Source organism: Numenius arquata, chromosome 11, assembly GCF_964106895.1.
Source record: "Numenius arquata chromosome 11, bNumArq3.hap1.1, whole genome shotgun sequence".
Taxonomy (NCBI): domain Eukaryota; kingdom Metazoa; phylum Chordata; class Aves; order Charadriiformes; family Scolopacidae; genus Numenius; species Numenius arquata.
In genome coordinates this window covers 22,809,411-22,831,318 of record NC_133586.1, presented here as the reverse complement: position 1 = coordinate 22,831,318, position 21,908 = coordinate 22,809,411, and the positions used below count along the sequence as shown (strand labels likewise).

Sequence of the window (21,908 nt, the reverse complement as noted above, 5' to 3'; positions counted from 1 at the left end):
CATCACTCGGAAGGAATGGCCAAAGCGCAGGGGCCGGCTCCTGCCCCGGCCCCCTCCACAGCCGGGGTGAATTCCTCCCAGAAATGGTAATTCCTGGAAAAAAGCAAAATAAAAAGAGAGGCCCAGGCTCCTCCCTCCAGCTTCACCAAATTCCTGAGGGATGCTTCATCCCCGCCGGAGTTGAGCTGGTCAAAAATGGGTCCCCGGTGTCATCTTCTCGGGGGAATTTGGGGAGGGGGGTGGGGAGAGGGAGGCGGCAGCGATTGCTCCAAAGAACCAACAAAGGTGACGATTTTGACAAAATAAGTTTATTTCGCTTCGCTTCATTTCTGCCCAAACCTCACATTTTTTTTCTTTCTCTTTTTTTTTTTTTTAAATTTTTATTTTATTTGGCTGAAAAAAAAAAAAAAAAGAAAAAAATCCCCAAAAAACCCACCGAAAACGCAAAGAACCGCATCGCTTCGCCCTCTCCCGGAGGCGACCGAGGGGGCTCTTTCGACCACCCTGACTCCCCTGCCGCCGGCTCCCCTCTTGGCTGCGGGGCTGGGGGAGCCACCACAGCACCCCCCCCCAAAAAAAACACCCCCCCGTCTTTGCATCCCCCCGGTCTCCAGCCACGAATCGGCTCCCCCCGAAACTGAGCCCTTGAGCCCCGCGAATCGGCCCCCCAAAACGAGCCCTCTAGGAAACGCTCGCAGCTCGTAACGCCCGAGGTTTTTCTCAACCTTCTTAATTTCTGGTTTGTTTTTTGTTTGTGGTGGTTTTTTTTGTTTGGTTTTTTTTTTTTTTTAATCTTCTTTCCCGTTTTTTGTTTTTTTGTGTGTTTTGTTTTTGTTGTTTTTTTTTTTTTTTTAAATTAATTTATTTATAGATATATTTAAAAAAAGCAATAGTCCTTTGGTCCCTAAACTCTAAGGAATGATATGACTCTGAAACAAGTAATCCTATGTCCCTGTGCCAGTGACGAGCAGGGGGAGGCGCGTGTCCCGCTGCCCTGCTCCATGGGATATATATATATATATACTTATTTATATATATCTTCTATAAGTCCAACATCCTTTGATCCTTTTTTTTTTTTTTTTTTTTTTTTTTTTATCCCCGATGTGGGGGAAGAAAGAAAATCTCGCCATTTTCCTTTCTCCAAACAAGCATCCTCCAGGTGAAGCGCCTGAGGCTGGTCCCGTCCCACCGGCTTTGGTTTGTAAGAATCCGTTTGGAGCCTCTTTTTCCTCGTTTCTCCTGGGAAATCGGTAGCAGCAAATGAGTGCTTTAAAAAAACAAAAAACAACAAAGGTAGATCGTATCCCAGCTGCCCGGGGCTGTCGTCCTCTCTCCCAGCAAGGGATTCCGTGAGTCCCGGCACACAGCCGGCGGCAAATCTCAGCCCCAGTGCCGCATCCCTCTCCTCCTTCCTTGTCTTCTTCGCTCTTCTCATTCCCGTTAAGCAACAAACAAGACCGGTTTGGGAAGAATACCAAAAAAGAAAAGAAAAGCTACGACCAGAATGGCTCTCTTCTTCGCTGTTTTCTCCATCACCTCCTCCGCTTCCTCCTCCTCCTCCTCCTCCTCCTCCTCCTCCGGGATGTGTTGCAAAGAAAGAGAGTTACGGGTTTGGATACTGCACTTGGGGAAGGGGAAAGTCGTCAGACACCACGGGACACCCAACCTGCAAAACAGAGAAGGGGCTGTTAGCCCAAGTCCTGGGATGGAGGGATGGAGGGAAGGATCAAGAGAGGGACAGGGAGAAGGATGGGAAGAGGGGTGGGAAGAGGGGTGGAGGGAAGGACGGAGGGAAGGATGGAAAGAGAGACAGAGGGAAGAATGGAAAGAGGGATCAAAGAAAGGACGGACAGAGGGACAGGGAGAGAGACGGAGGGAGGGACAGGGAGAGGGGTGGAAGGAAGGATGGAAAGAGAGATGGGAAGACAGATGTAAGGAAGGATGGAGAGAGGGATAGGGAGATGATAGAGGGAACAATGGAAAGAGGGATGGAGGGAAGGATGGAGAGAGGGACAGGGAGAGAGACAGGGAGAGGAATGGAGGGAAGGATGGAAAGAGGGATGGGAAGACAGATGTAGGGAAGGACAGAGAGAGGGATAGGGAGATGATAGAGGGAACAATGGAAAGAGGGATGGAGGGAAGGATGGAGAGAGGGACAGGGAGAGAGACAGGGAGAGGAATGGAGGGAAGGACAGGGAGAGGAATGGAGGGAGGGATGGAAAGAGGGACGGGAAGACAGATGGAGGGAAGGATGGGGAGAGGGACCCAGATCCCAGTTTGAAACACACACACACACACGTAGACACTCCCAGGCACAGAGCTCCCCGCACACACTCGAGGACATTTTTGGAGAAACCATGGCACCTGCCACACTTCAGGTGAGCCGAGCCCCACCACCAGGTGCCCTGGGGCATGGCAGGGGGTGCGGCAGGGCCAGGGCCCCTCCCCCCACCCCCATCCCCCTGTACCTCTCCGCAGGGCCAGGATGAGCAGGGGTCAGTAGGGTCTGTTGGCATCTTTCGGCCGCTTTAGCTGGACTTTTAGCCTCTTCATGCCGATCTGGAAGCCGTTCATGGCCTGAATGGCTGCCTGAGCGCTCGTCGGATTGTCAAAACTGACGAAACCTGAGGATGAGGTGACAGAGGAGTTTGTCAGCGTAAACATCACAGGTTGCCACCTTACTTCAACTGAGGTGTGGAAATCCCACGGGATGTTCCCACGGGAAGCCTCAGGTGGAGCCCCACGTTGCAGGGCTGGGAGAGGTGGATCACAGGGTAACAGTGCAGCCCCAGTGATGGACTGATGGCATCTTTGGGGACACCAAGGTCTGCAGGGACAGAGTCTGTGGGGACACCAGCATAAGAAGGTCCACAGGGACACTGGAGTGGTCTGCAGGGACACTGAGGTGATGGGATTTGTGGGGTCCCTCGGGTAAAAGGGTCTATGAAAGTGACGGGGACTGCAGGGACACCAAAGTGATGGGGTTTGTGGTCTCATGGAACACTTGGGTGATAGCATCTGCAAAGACACCGAGGTGATGGAACCTCCAGAGTCACTGGGGTGACAGGGTCCACGGGGACACCAAGGTGACAGGGTCTATGGGAACATCAAGGTGAGCATGTCTGTGGAGATACCAGGGCGATGGGGTCTGGAGACACCAGGGTGACAGGATTTGTGGGGCCACCAAGGTGATACAGGCTACAGGGACATTGCGGTGACAGGTCTGCAGGCCAGAGTGCGCTGGTGGCAGTGGTGGCACTCAGCCATGTGAGCAGACGCGGAAGTAGCAAGTGGTGACCAGCCCTCCCTGGCAGGCACGCGGGGATGCGCACTGAGCTGACGACATGGGGGACAGCGTAAGAGGCGACAGCAGCAGGGTATGTCCTTCTATCCTGGCACAGTGTGGGACAAAAAACTGCCCTTTGGCTCTGGGACAGACAGCCGTGTGGCTTCAGTCACCCATCGGTGCTGGCAAAGCCAGACCCCTGAACTGGGACTCCAAGGAGAGCTGGACCCTTGAGCTGGGGATGTTGGGGAGAGACAGAACCCCAAGCTGGGACATCTGGACCCATGAACTGGGACATCAGGGAGAGCTGGACCCTTGAACTGGGGACGCTGGGGAGAGCTGGACCCTTGAGCTGGGGATGTCAGGGAGAACCAGAACCCCTGAGCTGGGGACACTGGGGACAGCCCGACCCTGAACTGGGGCATCTGGGAAAGCCCAACCCTGAACTGGGACATCTGGGAGAGCCACACACCAGGACTTACCAAAGCATTTACTCTGGTTGGTGGCACGGTCCACAAAGACTTTGGCAGAGATGACATTGCCAAAAGGCAAGAACATCTGCGTGAGCTCTGCATCCCCGAACTCCTGGGGCAGGTGATAAATAAACAGGTTACAGCCTTCGGGACCTGGGTGACACACAAAGGACAGCCACACATCAGCCGCAAGGCGGGGGGTCACCCCGAGGTTGGGGGGGGAGGAAGCAAGGAGCTGCCGGCCCTGCGGCAGGGTGTTCCCCCACCACCCCTCACCTTCTCGCTGCTGCTGCGGGATGATGGGTGCTTGCTGGGGAAAGGCTTGGCTGATGGGCGCGTAGGCAGTGGGATACGCTGCTGGAGGAGAGGAACGTGGAGCTGAGACCCCGACACCCACCCTGCTCCCGCCACAGCCCTGGGAAGGGCTGGGGACAGGCATGTCCCCCACTCCACCCTCGGCGGAGGTGCTTCTCCTGCCCTGGGGCTGCTGGCTCTGCCATTCCCACCCCTGGTCTCCTGGCACCCCTGGGATGCAGAAATGGCTCTCCGAGGAGGGATGCTGGTGGCAGCAGGAATACAGTCTCAAGGTTGAGGAAAGCCGGCACGTTTGGTTGAAAACACCAACAATTTGGGGTCTAAAACTTGATTTTCTGTTCAAAATCACTGTTAGCACCCCTAATGAAATGACTGCCAGGCTCAACGTACTTCCATAGGATGCTTTGACTCCCTTCTCCTGGTGTCCCATCTCCCCGGCCATCGGATTCAGCCACGCAATGAACATCTGAGGATTTTTGATGTTTTGGTGCCTCCACGGCCATCTCTACCAGCGGGCTGGCATGTTGGCAGGATCCAGCATGGAGCCAGCTCTCCATCACCCCTCGAACCTCATCCCCTCTCCTGGGTATGGCCACCAGCTCTTCCCCATGGAGTGATCTCAGCCCAGGGGGCATTAAAACTCACTTTCCTCCACCCAAAATTTGCATGGAGGGCTGTGCGGGGAGCACATCCGTGTCGGTGGGGACGAGGGGACGGTGCTCTGTATCAGCGTCACCCTGGAGCTCCTCTGGCCCCCCGCACTCACCACATTAATCTGTGCCCAAGCACGCTGCTCTCAATCCTGTGGTTCAACCCCAAGGTGATATTTCCACCCCACAAAAAATAAGGAGGAAAGAGCAGGGAGAGAAGTGCAAAGCGAAGTTTGAGACCTGCATAGTGCTGCATGCCCGCGTAGGCTTGCTGGAGGGGATCTGCCACCGTGGGGCTTTGAGCTGGGAAGAGAAAAAGAAGGGAAAAGGAAGAGAGAATAAGCAGGAGAAACCCCAGGGGGAGCAGCTCCCGTGGGAGGGGGCTCTCGGCCAAGCACCACCGTGGAGGGGCCTCTCTGCAGGAGCCCAGAGCATCGTCACACTCGCAAAGCTGGCGATGCCACGGGAGGAGGGGTTTTGGTGGGGAACTGGTCCATTGGCGTGTCCCCGGTGTGGGGAGCCCCCCCCGGATCCTGCCATGTGAGCCCAGCACGTGTCCTCAGCCCGAGGGGGAGGTGGGGGAGGCCCCCCCAGGAGGGTTACTACCTGGGTAGGGGTGGATGCCGTTGGTGTAGATGGTCTCGGAGGCGGGCTGCCCGTTGGTCTGGGGCGGCAGCGGGCTGAAGCCGTTCACCCCGATGGGGGTGGCGATGCTGGGCACAGGCGCCGTGCTGATGCCAGGGGGGGTGCTTGTACCTGCGGGAAGGAGGCATCAGCACCGGCAGCCCCTGCCCCGAGGATGTCAAGCAGGATGGGGGGGGCAAAAGGAGAGGAGGTCGTACCTGAAGAGGGGGTGAGGGGGGCAGCCACCAGCCCGCTGACGTTGAAGGCCGCCATTTGCTGCATCTGGGCGGCAGCGATGGCAGCCATGGGGTTCAGGCAGGTCCCCTGCGCGGCCGCCATCAGGGCTGCTTGCTGCTGCATGATCTTAAGGAAAGAAAAGGGGGGAAAAAGGGGAAAGCGAGCAAGAGGCAGAAAGAAGGGGGGAAGAGGCGAGGATAAATTAGCATCCCCCCTTTGCACCCATGCACGGGGGCTTGGAGGGATAAATGCCACCCGCTGCCAGACCCGGGGACAGGAGGAGGTCTTGGTGATGTTAAAAAAGGGACCGCTGTGCCCTACAGCCATGCCACCCTCACTTGGAGGGAGTGAAACCCTCTGTCGTGCCCCAAAACGGGGATACAGCAACCCTGACGGGTGTCCACACCCACTGGCGCTGGTACAATCCCAGACAAGCTTTCACAGGCAAAACCAGGCCCCCTTCAACCTCAGGGCTCCCCAAAACGCCCCCCTAGGTCCCAGCTGGTGCCAGCTCCTACCGCTTGCGTGTAGGCCCCGTAGGCACCGAACTGGATGGTCATAGGGTTGAAGATGCCCAGCTGCCCCGCCATCTGATGCATCCGCCGCAGGGTCCTCTCCTTATCCGTGTCCGCAAACTTCACCACCAGGCTGGACGAGGCGCCCTGGGACGGAGAGGGGAAGACAGGGCTGACAGTGGGGTCCCAGCCGTGCCCCCCAAAACATCTCCTTGCTCCGGGGAGGGAGCCGCTGGCTCGCAGTGGCCGCAGCGTCCTCAGCCCCGGAGATACTGCCTGGTTTGGCAGCAGCAACCAGCGATCGATGTGAGGTTTAATTATAGCCGGCTTTTCTCCCCGCTGGCGGCTCCCTGACCTCTGTTTCCTTCCCCACCCCCTTCCTCGTTCACAATTTTGACCTTCGGTGTTAATTAAATAGCCCCTTTCTCCAGCGGGGAGGGAATTAGCCCCATGCGCCCACCCCTGGGGGCTCAGCACCCAGGCAGGTATGAACCTCGCAGCGATCCAGCCAACAAATTGCCGGGTCTGTAGGATTTTGATCCAATTAGACAGAGGATCAAATTAGCCGGTGACTGGATTACGCAGGCAGCGTGGGGCTGAACGGGGCAGGGTGAGAGCCCGGCACTTACCGGCATGGTTTGGCTGCCGTGGAGGCTGTTGATGGCAGCCTGCGCCTCGGCATGGCTGCCGTATTTCACAAAGGCACAACCTAAGGGCAGAAAGGGGACAAGGGAGGGCTTGGATTTGGCTGCTGCAGGAGCCAGCGCTGCCTGGCCAGCAGCTCCCATCCTCCATGGGTCCCAGCGGCCCATGGGGGGCTCACCCGGCTCCCCAAAGCCCACCTTTGCTGGCTCCATCGGGCCCTCGGAGGATGGTGCACTCCTCGATCTGGCCAAAGGGTTCGAAGAGGCGCCGGACGTCATCCTCGCTCTGCTGCTTCCCCAGCATGCCCACAAAGAGCTTCCTGTCTTCTAAAAAGAAAACCAAGCCCGTCGGAGAAGGGGATGCCACTCACCATCCCATCTCCTCACCCCCAGTTGGCAAACAGCGCATGGAGGGGAAAGAGCCGGGTGACACCAGGGCCTGGGGAGGGAGTGACGCCGATCCAGCAGCAAAGAGACAGGGTTTATCAACACAGGGTTTATCCCCTCCATCCCACAAAATGCTCGGACTGGGAAAACTTCTACAGGGAAATTGCCTAAGGGTGAAGCTGGAAGAGCTGGATCCCACTTCAAGGACTGGAGCTGGAGCTTTTCCCAGGGATGGAGGAGCTGGCTCTCCCAGCACCGATGCGGGATGCAGCTGGGAAACAAAGAGAGCCCAGGAGCCCGCAAAACAGCAGCGATTGCCTTCGTATGATTCAGTCGCAGAATAACCCGCAGCCTCCGGCCATGCCCAGGGGACATAAATAACCCAAACACGAGAGAAGGGAGAGTAAATAATGAGAATTTCATTATTATTACCAGCATCTGTCTTGCCCGGCCACGTGCTCCCGCCGTGCGCTAATGGCATTTGACAAAGAAAATAAGGTACCCTGTCAAGAGCGTTGCCGGGGAAATAAATAAATAATGGCAGGAGACGATTAATGCTCTGCCCGTTAAGGTACCGGGGAAATTAGTTAAGGGAATAGGGTTCGTGTGTTGTCTAGTTAAACATAAACCGTCTCCTGGCGCAGGTGGCCGGGGGGAGCGGGTTCAGTGGCCGAGCATCGCCTCCTGGGCGAGGGGGCGGGAGTCGGGTGCCTGAGCTTGCCCATCGATTTTTAATCCTTCACCAATTAGGCTTGGTAAGTGGGTAATTTATTTGCCGGGTCCCTCCAGGATGTGCCGGGACCAGCTCGTATGGTGTTTAATAACCTGTTTTGAATGGGGGGGACACGACTCCAGCCCTAACATGAGCATCCGACTGCGCCTCCGTGCCCAGCGCTTGCTTGTGGGAACACTGCGGGGTTTTGATCCCATTCCTGCAATTTTGCCCAAATCATCAACTGAAAACATCCTGAAAACATCCAGGGAGAATTTTTTCGGGGGGGTGGAGGGGTGGGTGTCAGAAGTTTCTGTTTGAGAGGGGCTCAGGCCACGTGTGGCCGACTCCTGCGCCCTGACTCTGCCAGGGTCCCCGCAGGCAGCTCCGGGCGCGTAATGAGGCAGTCTGATAGACGAAGGGACTGACGAGAGAGCGGCTGGCTGGCGCTCTGCCCAGCATGACATCAGGATGGTCACAATATGATGTCAGGATGTCCATGCACAACACCAGGACGTTCATGGTATGACATCAGGATGTTCCTGGCATGACTTCAGGACGTCCCCCCTCCTCCTGGGCAGGGAGAGCCCAGATTGTGTTGGCTCTGTGCTCTGGTTTGGATGCCACCAGAAAAGGCAGCTCCTTCCGCAGGTTTCTCTGCAAACAAACCTCCCCACAGCAGCCCCCATGATGCCACCATGTCCCCTGTCACCCCCCCCAGGTGGTCCTGTGCCCCCCTGCCCTCATGGGGCAGCTGGGGAAGGGGGGACCTACCTCCTCGGCCCTCGCTGTCGGCCGGCTTCACCTGGATGGGGCGGTTCATCTGCAAGACACAAGCGGAAGCGGGCAGTCAGGGCTGGTGCCGTGGCTCCCCCAAGACCCTTTCCATGGGTAACAGCAGGATTTGGGCCCAGCCTGGCACGGGGGACCAGGGCAAGGAGCAGGGGAAGGACCTGCAAGAACAGAGCCGGGGCTAGTGGCTACACTGAAGCGGGGGTGCTGCGGGCGGGGGGCGATGCTCTGGCCCCGGGGACAGATACCCAGTGCCGCAGGCGCCCGCTGGGTCACCGGTGCCAGCCTTTGGCCGCTTGCCCACTTTCCTCGACTGCAAAGGACTGCAGAGGCAGCTAGCAGCACCCAGCCGGCCCCAGCCCCTCCAGTGGCACCGCCACCGCTCTCATTTTCCCCATTCTCACCCAATTTCGGCCTCCTCTTGCGCGCCGCCACCATGGGTACCCGGGAGGGTGACACGCGTGTGCAGCAGGACACGCCGGGACAGCGCACACGCCCCTGGCGCACTGCCCCACGGAGCCATTTCTCCTCCTCTCCCTCCCTCCTTTTTCCCCCCTCTTTTAGCCAAAAAACGCTACAATTACGGCCATTTCCATGGCAACAAGCGTGCTTCCCCCGCGATGCTGCAGAGCCTGAGCCATGTGCTCGATGGGGTCGTCACGGCAACGGCAGGATGTCACGCATGACGGGGCGGGTGTGCGCGCATAGGGACAGTTGTGCACACGCCTGCTGCCATCGCACCCCCACGGGGGTGTACTCCCACCCCAGGCATCCCTTTGAGCACCCCTGGAAGGGGTCCTCAAATTTAGGGGCTGGGTGGGGGCAGCACCAGCTCCCTCCCCACCCCCCCCCCCCGCCCCAGGGTGAGGAAGAGGATGGATAAGGAAGAAGAGGAGGGAGGTTTCCACAGCAACCGCCTCATCTCCAGGGAAACACGGGGAGAAATGTCAGCGCAGAGCTGAGGATGCTCCAGGGAGGGGACCCAGCCCCCAGGAGCCGCGGGGTGGCACCAAGGGACACAGAGCCACCCGGCTGCCCTCATGTCACCCATCGCATCACCGGTCCCCCAAACACCCACCCCATCCCAGGGTGGACCCGGCTCACCCCAAACCCCGCAGGCTGCAACAGCACAGAGATCCATGGGATCAACATCCCCCTCATCCCCCATATCCCTGCCATGTCCAGGAGGAGGGGACCCCATTTTTTGAGGGGGGGGAGGGGGAGGGCTGCCCCCCTCCATCAACTCGCCAGTCCCATTTACCAGCGCGACGGCCTTTGATGGAATAAATTTCCCATGCCCGCTGCTGTATGCTTAATGTAATAAACCCGGCGAGTATGATTTAGAATAACATTTACGGAGCCGCAGAGTGTCATTTTGATGTGTCTCCCGTCTCCGCTCGCCGGTTATTAAACTGTATTGATTCTCCGGGAGCAGCTGATGTTTATAAATGTCAGGCCTCGGGGACCAGCTAACCTACCCCAGGGCTGCTGCACCGCGCTGGGGAGAAACCGCCCCGGCCTGTGGATACCCCCAAAAGTGGGTTTTGCCCCCCCTGGCATCACCCCATGCCCACCCTGGGATGCTGGGTGTCCCCCTGCACCAGCTCCTGTGGCGCAGGCGGACGGTGTGGGTACCCAGACCTACCCCTGTGCCTGGTTATCCAGCCCCCACCATGCTCCTGTGCCCACACAGTCACTCACTGCTGCCCAACAGCCCCCCATCCATGCCCCGACACCCAACCAACCACTCAGCCACCTCCCTCTCCTCCTGACACCCATCCATCCACCAACCAACACCCATCCATCCATTCACCCATCCCTCACACCCACGCAACCACGCGTACACCCAACTCCCCCCAAGATACACCCATCCATCCCACAGCACCCATCCATATCCCCAACACCCATCCATCCATCCACCCAACACCCATCCCTGACACCCATGCAACCACACGTACACCCAACTCCCCCCAAGATACACCCATCAATTCATCCATCCATCCACCAACGCCCATCCCCATAACACCTGCCCATCCCATAGCACTCATCCATAACCCAACACCCATCAATCCCTGTAGCACTGTTACACCTCACCATCCACCCCCCATCTCCCTACTACCCACCTTTCCACCCCCATAACACCCACACACCCACCCATCCATCCCCCAACTCCCAGCCATCTCCTCCCCATCCTCGCACACCCCAAGGATATGCTGACGCACCCAGGGTCACAGAAGACCCTGTCTGGGGTGCCCCAGCACCCACCAGTCACCGTCACCGTCACCCACAGAGCCCCAGCTATGGCATCTCGTGGCCAAAACACCCCTATGTACAGCCTGAGGGGGTCACCGCTGGTTGCTAAACCACCTCCTGACCACTCAGGCAACGTCTCCCACCCAAATTCGGTGCCTCCCAGCAGCCTGGGCACCAGGAGAGCCAGCCCAGGGTGAATCACTGCCAGGGGACCTGCCCCATAGGACGGTCACCTCTGGTCCTCGCTCCTTCCTCGGTGTCACCCTCCTCCTCCTCGCACCCAACAGCGGGAGAATCCAGCAGGACACCACATATCTGAAAGCCGAGATGGAGGCACTGGGTGACACCGGAGCAGCAGGCGCCTGCGGTAGCCTGGTGTTCACATCACCCATGGGGGTGCCCCAGGCAGCCAACACCACGTACAGGGTAACAGGCATTTGGGTACAGGCAGCCACCCGTCACGGCAACACCCTGCCAGAGCCTTGGGGGCAAACTCACAGCAAGGGGACACAGCCGGCCTGGGGACAATCACACCACTGCACAGGCATATGACCATCCTAGCACACCCCCACGCACAGCCACACATCCTCTACAGCCGCGCTCCCGCACACCCCTATGCACAACCTCAGATCCACACACAGCATGCTCCATGCACACTCACAGCTGCACACTCGCCTCAGCACACCCCCCCCGCACAACCGTACACCTACACAGCCACATGCTTGCACCCACGCACAGCCATACATCTGTCCTAGCACGACTGCACACCCATGTGCAGCTGCGCACCTCCCCCAGCCCTGTGCACACCTACACACGACACCCCTACACCTGCACACATGGAGTCCTCGTGAGCACATGCCCACCCAGAGCCACACACCCACACAACACCCTCCCCGCAGCTGTGGATCCTGCACAACAGCAGGCACACACATGGGTGCACAGCCGGCATCACCGTGACGTGGGACACAAAGCCCCTTGCCTCAGTTTCCCCACTGTGGGACCCCCAGCAGCCCCTTGTGGACAGATGGACGCCCAGTGCTGGTCTCCACCCCTGGACAGCCACAGCTCCCCCCAGCAACATCCACACCCTGTCACCACCACCACCCACGCACACCCCAGCCCTACGCACACCCAGACAGCACCCCCCCACCAGGCACCCACACTGCAGAAGCCCACACAACACCCGTACACACACACGCATGCACTGTCTGCTCCCTGCTCACACCTGGTGTGCGCACACACACACTCGCACTTACACACCCACCACCACCCCGGGCGCATCCACCCACCGCTGCCACCCCCCAGGCCCACATACACCCATCCCCCAGGCCCACATGCACAATCGCTGGGCGCAAGCACACCCTTAGCGCCTACGTACACAGACACACAGCATCCATGGGTGCAAATACACCCTCCCCACCAACATCCACTTATGCACACCCTGGGGGCAAAACTATACCCCTGCCAACACACACAACACCCCCCCGAGCGAATCCCTTTGCACACCTGGAGCCACACACACACACCACCACCACACACACACACCACCACCACCCACACACAAACCCAAGGTGGAAAAATACTCCAGCCAACGCACAAACACACAAACCCATCCCTGGGTGCAGATACACCCTCTTCACCAACACGGGCATGCACACACTCCATCGCCGCTCACAAATACACCCTGCTCACCAACACCCCACATACACGCACACCCCACTCCTGGGTGCTCGCAGATACACCCTCCTCACCAACACCCCCACACAGCATCCCTATGTGCAGATACACCCTCCTCACCAACACCCCCCTGCCAACACCCTTCCCCATCCCTGGATGCAGATACAGCCTCCTCACCAACACCCACACACTCACAACCCCCATCTCTGCATGCAAATACACCCCCATCACCATCAACCACACTGCCAACACAGGTATCCCATCCCTGGGGGCAGACACACCCTCCTCACCAACACCCACACTCACCCACCCCATCCCTGGGTGCAGATACACCCCATTCACCAATACAGGCATTCACACACCCCATCCCTATGTGCAAATACACCCTCCTCACCAACACCCCTTCATCCCTGTGTGCAAATACACCCTCCCCATCAACACTCCCTCATCCCCGGCAGCAGATACAGCCCCCTCACCCACATCCACATTCACACACCCCATCCATGGGTGCAGATACACACCCCCCCTTCAACATCCACACTCATACCCCCATCCCTGGGTGCCGGTACACCCTCCCCATCATCACACCAACCCCCCCCCATCCCCGGCAGCAAATACACCCCCCCTCCCCCAACACCCACACTCATACCCCCATCCCTGGGTGCAAACACAACCTCCCTATCATCACACCAACACTCTCCCTGTCAACACCCCCGCATCCCCGGCAGCAAATACACACACCCCCCACCAACACCCACACTCACACCCCCCACCCCTGGGTGCAAATACAACCTCCCCACCATCACACCAACACCCCCCCATCCCCGGCAGCAAATACACCCCCTCTCCCCCAACACCCACACCCCCCATCCCTGGGTGCCGGTACACTCTCCCCATCATCACACCAACAGCCCCCCCCCATCCCCGGCAGCAAATACAACCCCCCGCCCCCAACACCCACACTCATACCCCCACCCCTGGGTGCAAATACAACCTCCCCATCATCACACCAACACCCTCCCCGTCAACACCCCCCCATCCCCGGCAGCAAATACACACCCCCCCCACCAACACCCACACTCACACCCCCCACCGCTGGGTGCCGGTACACCCTCCCCATCATCACACCAACACCCTCCGCATCCCCGGCAGCAGATACGCTCCCCCACCATCACGCCAACACCCTCCATCCCTGCGTGCAAGCCCCCCCCCCCCGGTAGAGCCCCCCCCCTCCCCGGGTGCAAGCCCCCCGCCCCAGCACCCCCGCCCCGCGGGTGCGGATGCCCCGGCGCACGCCGCGGCTGCCGTGCCGTGCCGTGCCGTGCCGTGCCGAGCGGGCGGCAGACAAAGGCGGGGCCCTACCTCGATGCAGAGGATCTTGGACCCGGCGGGCACCCACAGCACGGGCGGCCGCGGCCCGGGCGCCGGCACCTGCGGCAGCTGCATGGCCCGGCCCGGCCCGGCCCGGTTCGGCTCCGCTCGGCTGGACTCGGCTCCGTTCGGCTCCTCTCGGTTCGGCTCGGCCCGGTTCGGCTAGGCTCGGCCGGGCTCGCGCAGCGGCGCGCGGGAGGCGGGGCCGGGGGCGTGGCGGCCGCAGCCCCACCGAGCCGGGCCGAGCCGGGCCGGGCCGAGCCGAAGGGGCGGGGCTACAGGGGGGGCACGCCCCCTTCACCACCGCCTGGACACGCCCCCCCCGGCGCCGCGCCGGGGGCGGGGCCTGGCCGGGGGAGGGGACACGGGGGCGCGGGGGTGAGAGCATCTATAGGGGTGCACAGCTATAGGGGTGTGAACAGCTATAGGGGTGTGCGTACAGCTACAGGGGGGGTGAGTACAGCTATAGGGATGAGCACAGCTATAGGGTGTGAGCACACCTATAGAGGTGTACACTGACAGGGATGAGCACAGCTATAGGGGTGTGAGCACAGCTATAGGGGTGTGAATACAGCTGTAGGGGGTGTGCGCAGCTATTGGGTGTGAGCACACCTCTATAGGTGTGCAGTGACAGGGATGAGCACAGCTGTAGGGGTGTGAGTACTGCTGTAGGCGTGTGAGCACAGCTATAGGGGCTGTGAGTACAGCTATAGGGGTGTGAGTACAGCTACAGGGGTGAGCACAGCTACAGGGGCATGAGCAGAGCTATAGGGCGTGAGTACAGCTACAGGGGTGTGAGCAGAGCTAACGGGTGTGAGTACAGCTATAGGGGTGTGAGTACAGCTACAGGGGGTGTGCACAGCTATAGGGTGTGAGTACAGCTATAGGGGTGTGAGTACAGCTACAGGGGGTGTGCACAGCTATAGGGTGTGAGCACACTTCTATAGGTGTGCAGTGACAGGGATGAGCACAGCTGTAGGGGTGTGAGTACTGCTGTAGGCATGTGAGCACAGCTATAGGGGCTGTGAGTACAGCTATAGGGTGTGAGTACAGCTACAGGGGTGAGCACAGCTATCAGCTGTGAGTACAGCTACAGGGGCATGAGCAGAGCTATAGGGCATGAGTACAGCTACAGGGGTGTGAGCACACTTCTATAGGTGTGCAGTGACAGGGATGAGCACAGCTGTAGGGGTGTGAGTACTGCTGTAGGCATGTGAGCACAGCTATAGGGGCTGTGAGTACAGCTATAGGGTGTGAGTACAGCTACAGGGGTGAGCACAGCTATCAGCTGTGAGTACAGCTACAGGGGCATGAGCAGAGCTATAGGGCATGAGTACAGCTACAGGGGTGTGAGCAGAGCTATAGGGTGTGAGTACAGCTACAGGGGTGTGAGCAGAGCTATCAGGTGTGAGTACAGCTATAGGGGTGTGAGCAGAGCTATAGGGTGTGAGTACAGCTACAGGGGTGTGAGCAGAGCTATAGGGTGTGAGTACAGCTACAGGAGTGAGCACAGCTATAGGGGCTGTGAGCACAGGGGTGTGCACAGCTATACTGGGTGTGCACAAGCACAGAGGGGTATGCACAGATACACATGTGTATACAAGCACAGAGGGGCGTGCACAAGCATGGAGGGTTGTGCACAGACACAGGGGTGTGAGTATGAGCACACACGGGTGTGCACAAGCACAGAGGGGTGTGCACGAGCACAGGGGTGCGAGCACAGAGAGGGGTGCGCACAGGCACAGGGGTGCAAGCACAAGCAGAAAGGGGTGTGCACAGGCACAGGGGATGTGCACAGACGCAGGAGTGTGAGCATGGCTCACACGCACACGCCTGTGCTCGCCCCCTGCGAGGGTGCAGGGTGAGAAGCGAGCAGCCACAGCAGCCATACACCTCACACAAGCGTGTGTACACACAGGGGCGCGCATGATGGGAAGGAGACACAGGCAGGACCCGACCCCGCACCTGCTCCTCCAGGCTGCCCAAGTGGGCTGTTAACTCTTAAGCCTACTGATGGACAGCACCACCCGCTACAACGCGGCTCAGGAAGCCACGTCCCCGCGAACCCTCGTCTCCCCTCCGTCAGCTCCACACACCGGAGGCAGGGATTGATATTCACGGGCCCCGGCGCTCTCCCCAGCCAACCAGCGGCCCTATTGATTTTTATTTAGGCGAATAATTAAATATTTATTTTCACTTTGTTAAGCTCGGGAGGTCGGAGCCCACAGAAAGCACAACCGCACGCGGGCAGCAGGAAAATCAATGCCTCGGTTTGCGGCCACTGGAGCGACTCCTGTGCCCGCGCCCCGGGCAGGTGTCACCGTCCCCCACCCCAGCTCACCCCCCCCCCATACACACCCCCCCCACCCTGGTGTCACTTACCCCCGGCAGCGTCTTCTGCTCGTGCAGGGCGCTCTGAGCCTTCAGGGCCGAGTCGCGGGCGCAGTAGGTGAGAAAGGCACAGCCTGTGGAGATGGGGAGACAGGGTCAGTGACCGGCCCGGCGCCACCCCAAAGCCCCGGGCAGGCAGGGAGCCCGCACTCTGGCTGATGGGGAGCTGGGACACCTCAGCACCCTGGCAGCCAGCACCCCAGCACCCTGGCACCCTGGCACCATAGCATCCAGCACCCCAGCGCCCTGGCACTCGACACCCTGGTACCTTGGCATCCAGCACCCCAGCGCCCTGGCACTCTGACATGCAGCACCACGGCACCCAGGCACCTTGCCATCCAGCACTCTGGCACCCTGGTACCCTGGCATCCTGGTACCTTGACATCCAGCACCCCAGCGTGCTGGCATTCTGACATCCAGCACCATGGCACGCAGGCACCTTGGCATCCAGAACACTGGCACCCTGGCACTCTGACATCTGGCACCCAGGCACCCAGCATTCTGGCACCCTGGCATCTAGCACACTAGCATCCTGGCATCCTGGTACCCTGGCAGCCTGACATCCAGCACCCGGGCACCCTGGCATCCTGGTACCTTGGCACTGTAGCATCCAGCACCCCATCATCCAGCACCCTGGCACCCTGGCACTGATATCCAGCACACCAGCACCCTGGCACCCTGGTACCCTGGAATCCTGGCATCCAGCACCCTGGCACCCTGGCAGCCAAGCACCCTGGCATCCAGCACACTGCTACCCAGCAGCCCAGCATCCCATCATCCAGCACCCTGGCACCCTGACATTCAGCACACCAGCACCCTGGCACCCTGGTACCCTGGAATCCTGGCATCCAGCACCCTGGTACTTTGGCACCCACCACCCTGGTATCCTGGAACTCTGACATCTTGGTACCCTGGCACATGGCACCCTCGCATCCAGCACCTTGACACCCTGGCATCCAGCACACTGGTACCTTGGTACATTGGCACCCAGAACCCTGGCATCCTGGCACTCTGACATCTGGCACCCAGGCATCCTGGCACCCAGCATTCTGGCATGCTGGCATCCAGCACACTGGTACTCTGGCATCCAGCACCCTGGTACCCTGGCATCCTGGTACCCTGGCAACCAGAACCCTGGCACCGTGGTAACCAGCATCCTGGCACCCTGGCATCCAGCACACTGGTACCTTAGCACCCACCACCCTGGCACCCTGGCACCCAGCACCCCAGCACCTAGGTGGGTACCGCCACCAGTGGGGCCGGAGCTCAGCTCCAAAACCGATTGGGAGATCTTGACTCAAAAGAGCTGGAGCCACGGGATGAAGGAGGGAGGAAGGCAAGAGTGGGCAGGGAGTCTGGCAGCGCCCGGGCAGCAGCGCTCGGGCGCCCAGCTCTGGGGAATGCCGCAGGTGAAGCCCTCCAGGAAGCGGATCTCCAGGCATCGAGGCCGCGCATCCTGGCTCGCTGCCACCGCTTCTCCCGGCCCTGAGCATCCTCCTCTTCGGGATGAGACTTGTGTGGCGAAGGCACTCTGGCTCATCCGACATCACGGCGCTTCGGGAATCGGGAATACGCCTGGGGCGAGGTTTTCCCACGCTGACTCACGCTGCCAAGCCGCTCGCTCGCTCTCTCGGAGCTGGCGGCGACGAGCGAGTCGTGGAGATGGGGTCCAGGTCCTCTCCCCCCCTGTCCCCTCTGGGTCCCCGTGCTCCCGCTGCGCTGCTCCCTCCCCGAGGGCTCCCCCCTGATTTGCTAGGGTCACATCCAAAAGCGTCTGAAAGTGATATTAAAACAGCAGCAAAACAGTTTCCCTTCAACAAAGTAAATATTTAATGAATAAAATTGACATTGATGCATTTTTAATATTGGCACAATTAAATCCGCCAGCTGATTAAGTATTAATAACTCTTAATAAGTACAATCAGCGTGCCTGGGAAGGGAGGGAGCATGGCAGCAGGGCGGGGGGACACCGAGAGAAGGGGTCCCTCGCCCTCCTCGGGGTGTTGGGGACATCTGCCCTCACAGAGAGCAAGGAGAGATCCCTCCCAGTTAAACACCAGCCCCGCTGCGGGCGGGAAGGGGAGGTCAGCGCAGCGGCTCGCGTCAGTCCCGCTGCCATTTCCAGTGTTTACCATCCGCAATCAAGTCGGCTTCCTCCTCTCCGCTCTTTTTCTCTCCCTGTTTTTTTTTTCCCTTTCCCCCTGAAGGCGACGATGTGGATGGTGCCTGGGTGTTCGGGAGAAGTCTGAAGGGCCGGAGCAGTAGCAATCCCGCTCCGGAGGCTCGCCGGGAGGAAGGATGTTGTCCAAATTACAGGAGCGTCTGCAATTAAATCACGTGTCTGGGCCGCAGCAGTTGAAGCCCGTGCGGGAGGAAGCTCCAAGGGAGCCTGGCAAGGTGTGAATCCCATTTTTTTGAGGCATGTAAGCACCTTCGGAGGCATTTCAGAGGCCACGGTGCCAAGAACGATGGAGTCCGGGCAGCTGCCCCATGGCCAAAGGGCACCGAGGCGGCAGCGTCTGCAAGCGCCAAGTTTCGGCTTCCCAGAAAGTCCTGGCGAAGAGGGTGATTCCCGCAGCACAGGGCTGGATGACAGCATGCGGAAGAGCGTGACATCCTGTCTGGATGACACCCGGCGTGTCCTGACCCCGCTCCAGTGCCACGGACCCCCAGATCACAGGCGGGGGGTGCCGTGAAGACCTCGGTGGTGCAGGCGTGGAGCCCCTCGGGGCACTGCTGCTTGGGGTGCCGGGTGCTCTGCACCCCGTGCCGGGATGCCAGCCAGGCCAGCAGTGAGCCTGGTCCTGCCAGGTCACGGAGGCCCGGGACACGGTGCAGGCAGGTAGGTGTCCCCCATCCACAGTGGGTTCCTGTATCCCAGGTGGGTGCCTCCATTCTAGGGGTTCTTCAAGTCCAGGGGTGCCCGAAACTCATGTGGGTGCCCCGATGCCAGAGAGGTGCCCCCAACCCAAGCAGGTGCCTGGAATGCTGGTGGGGTGCTCCCCAGTCAGACAGCAGGTCCCAACCCCAGGTGGGTGTCTCCATCCCAGGGGTATGTCCACCTTTGACCAGTGCCTCCACCTCAGGGGTACCCCATTCTTAGGTGTGCCCCACCTTAGGTGTAGCCCACCTCAACTGTACCCCACTTCAGGGGTGCTCCATACCAGGATGCCCCATACCAGGGTGCCCCCACATCAGGGGTGCCCCGTACCAGTGTGACCCATACCAGGGTGTCCCATAATGGGGTGTCCCCACTTCAGGGGCATCTTCACCTCAGGGGTGCCCTATACTGAGGTGCCTGATCGTGGGGTACCTCCACTTCAAGAGTACCCCACCTCAGGGGTTCCTCAGTCTCAGGGTGCCCCACCTGAAGGGTGCCCCCAGCTCAGGGGTACCTTCACCTCAGGGGTATCCCCACCTCAGGGATCCCCCAACCTCATGGGTATCTCCAGATCAGGGGTACCTCACCTCAGAGGTGTCCCATACCTGGGTGCCCCACCTCAGGAGTGCCTTCACCTCAGGAGTGCCCCCTCATCAGAGGTGCCACATACCAGGGTGCTCCACCTCAGGGGTACTTCCAGACCATGGGTGTTCCACCTCAGGGTGTCCCACCTGAGAGGTACCCCTACCTCGAGGGTACCTCACCTCAGAGTGTCCCACCTCAGAGGTGCCCCATACCTGGTTATCTCCACCTCAGGTTGTCCTACTTGAGGGGTACCTCCACCTGAAGATGCCCCATCTCAGGGGTTCCCCATATCTGGCTGCTTCACCTCAGGGTGTCCCTCACTCCAGGGTTTCCCACCTCAGGGCGCCCCACCTCTGGGGTACCCGCACCTCAGGGTGTCTCACCTCAGGGTATCCCCCACCTCAGGGGTACCCACACCTCAGGGCACCCCATCTCAGGGCGCCCCACCTCAGGGGTACCCGCACCTCAGGGTGCCCCACCTCAGGGTGACCCACCTGAGGGGTACCCACACCTCAGTGTGTCTCACCTCAGGGTATCCCCCACCTCAGGGGTACCCGCACCTCAGGCCGTCCCACCTCGGGCCGTCCCGCCTCAGGGTGCCTCACCTCAGAGGTGGCCCATACCTGGGTGCCCCACCTCAGGTCGCCCCGCCGCCAGGCGCGGAGCCCCCCCCGTACCTTTGTGCATGCCGGTGAAGCGATCCTTGAGGACGGTGAGCTCGTAGATGCGGCCGAACTCCTCGAAGAGCGGCTTGAGGTCGCTCTCCTCCAGGTTGCGCGGGATCTGCCCCACGAAGAGCTTGATGGCGTCGTGATCCTTCATGGCGATGGCGCCGGGCGGGCGGCTCAGCCCGTTCACCCGGCCGCTGTTCGCGGTGCTGAACGCCGCCCCCGCCTCCGCCGCCGCCGCCGCCGCCACGCCGCTGCCCGCCGCGGCCATGGCCCGCTCCGCCGCCGCCGCCGCCGCCGCCGCTGCGGGAGGCGCCCGCCGCCCCGCCCCGCCCCGCCCCGCTCGGCGCCGCTCGGAACCGATCGGAACCGATCGGAACCGCTCGGAACCGCTCGGCTCGGCCCGGGGGCCTCTCCCGGCACACACACACACACACACACACACACACACACACACACACTCTATCCCCCCCCCCAACGCCCGCGCGCGGGTGACGTCAGCCGCAAGGTATTAGCATAATGAGGGAGCGGCGGCCAATCGGGGGGGGGGAGGCGGGAGGAGGCTCCGCCCACTACTGCCCCCTGCCGGGCTGGCCCCGCGCCCATTCATCCCCATCGCCCGCCCGCCGCCATCCCGCGCCACCCCTCCTCACCCCATGTCACCCCCCCGTCACCCCCCGCCACCCCTCCTCACCCCACGTCACCCCCCCGTCACTCCCCGTCACCCCATGTCACCCCCCCGTCACCCAATGTCACCCCATGTCACCCCCCCGTCACCCCCCCGTCATCCCATGTCACCCCCCCGTCACCCCCCGCCACCCCTCCTCACCCCACGTCACCCCCCCGTCACTCCCCGTCACCCCATGTCACCCCCCCGTCACCCAATGCCACCCCATGTCACCCCCCCGTCACCCCCCGCCACCCCTCCTCACCCCATGTCACCCCCTCCGTCATCCCCTGCCACCCTTCTTCACCCTATGTCACCCCCTGTCACCCCGAGGCAGGGCCGGGCAGCCACCTGCAGCCACTGCTGCCGCCCTCAGTAGGTTCCAGAGTTAACGCCCTGCTTGGCCCCACCCTGGAAGCGGGTTTAAATCCATGGGAAACGGCTCAAAAGGGACAAGTTGGGCACTTTGTTGCATTTTGCACCTCGCCAGACCCCAGCGGCCCCTCCCGCGCCCCCAGAAAGCTGTAATTACAGCCGGCTGCGTTAATACCTGCTGCGGCCCTTCATTAATTACTCCCAGAGCTGCAGCCGGGCTGGGGGTGCCCGGCTTTCCCCGTGAGCCGCCGCACGTGTGCAAGCGTGTGCGAGTGTGTGCAAGTCCAAGCAAGCACACGCATGTAACTGCAAGTGTGTGCAATTGTGTGCGTGCGAGTTCATGAGAGTGTGTGTATCTGCTGGAAGCATAAGCATAGGGTTGCAAGAGTGCACACGCGTGTGCAA

The 21,908-nt window shown here is 60.5% G+C and overlaps 1 protein-coding gene across 11 annotated transcripts; it reads right to left on the bottom strand.

Annotated features, from left to right (window-relative positions):
* Positions 1-2,496: 2,496 nt before the first annotated feature.
* On the bottom strand, positions 2,497-20,732 carry CELF6 (CUGBP Elav-like family member 6). Of its 11 annotated transcripts, XM_074155421.1 has the most exons (13): positions 20,471-20,657; positions 16,319-16,401; positions 8,585-8,666; positions 6,943-7,068; positions 6,730-6,809; positions 6,104-6,247; positions 5,567-5,711; positions 5,331-5,480; positions 4,965-5,027; positions 4,671-4,673; positions 4,036-4,116; positions 3,829-3,912; positions 2,497-2,624 (listed from the first exon to the last, which is right to left on the bottom strand). In XM_074155421.1, exons 1-13 carry the CDS (start codon positions 20,613-20,615, stop codon positions 2,497-2,499), a joined length of 1,314 nt encoding a protein of 437 aa, XP_074011522.1. In that variant the 5' UTR covers positions 20,616-20,657. The 11 variants fall into 11 exon arrangements, with proteins under 11 accessions (XP_074011522.1, XP_074011513.1, XP_074011518.1 ...); XM_074155412.1 differs by lacking the exon at positions 4,671-4,673 and having other exon boundaries at positions 3,769-3,912; positions 6,943-7,071; positions 8,618-8,666; positions 20,471-20,732; XM_074155417.1 differs by lacking the exon at positions 4,671-4,673 and having other exon boundaries at positions 4,953-5,027.
* Positions 20,733-21,908: the final 1,176 nt, after the last annotated feature.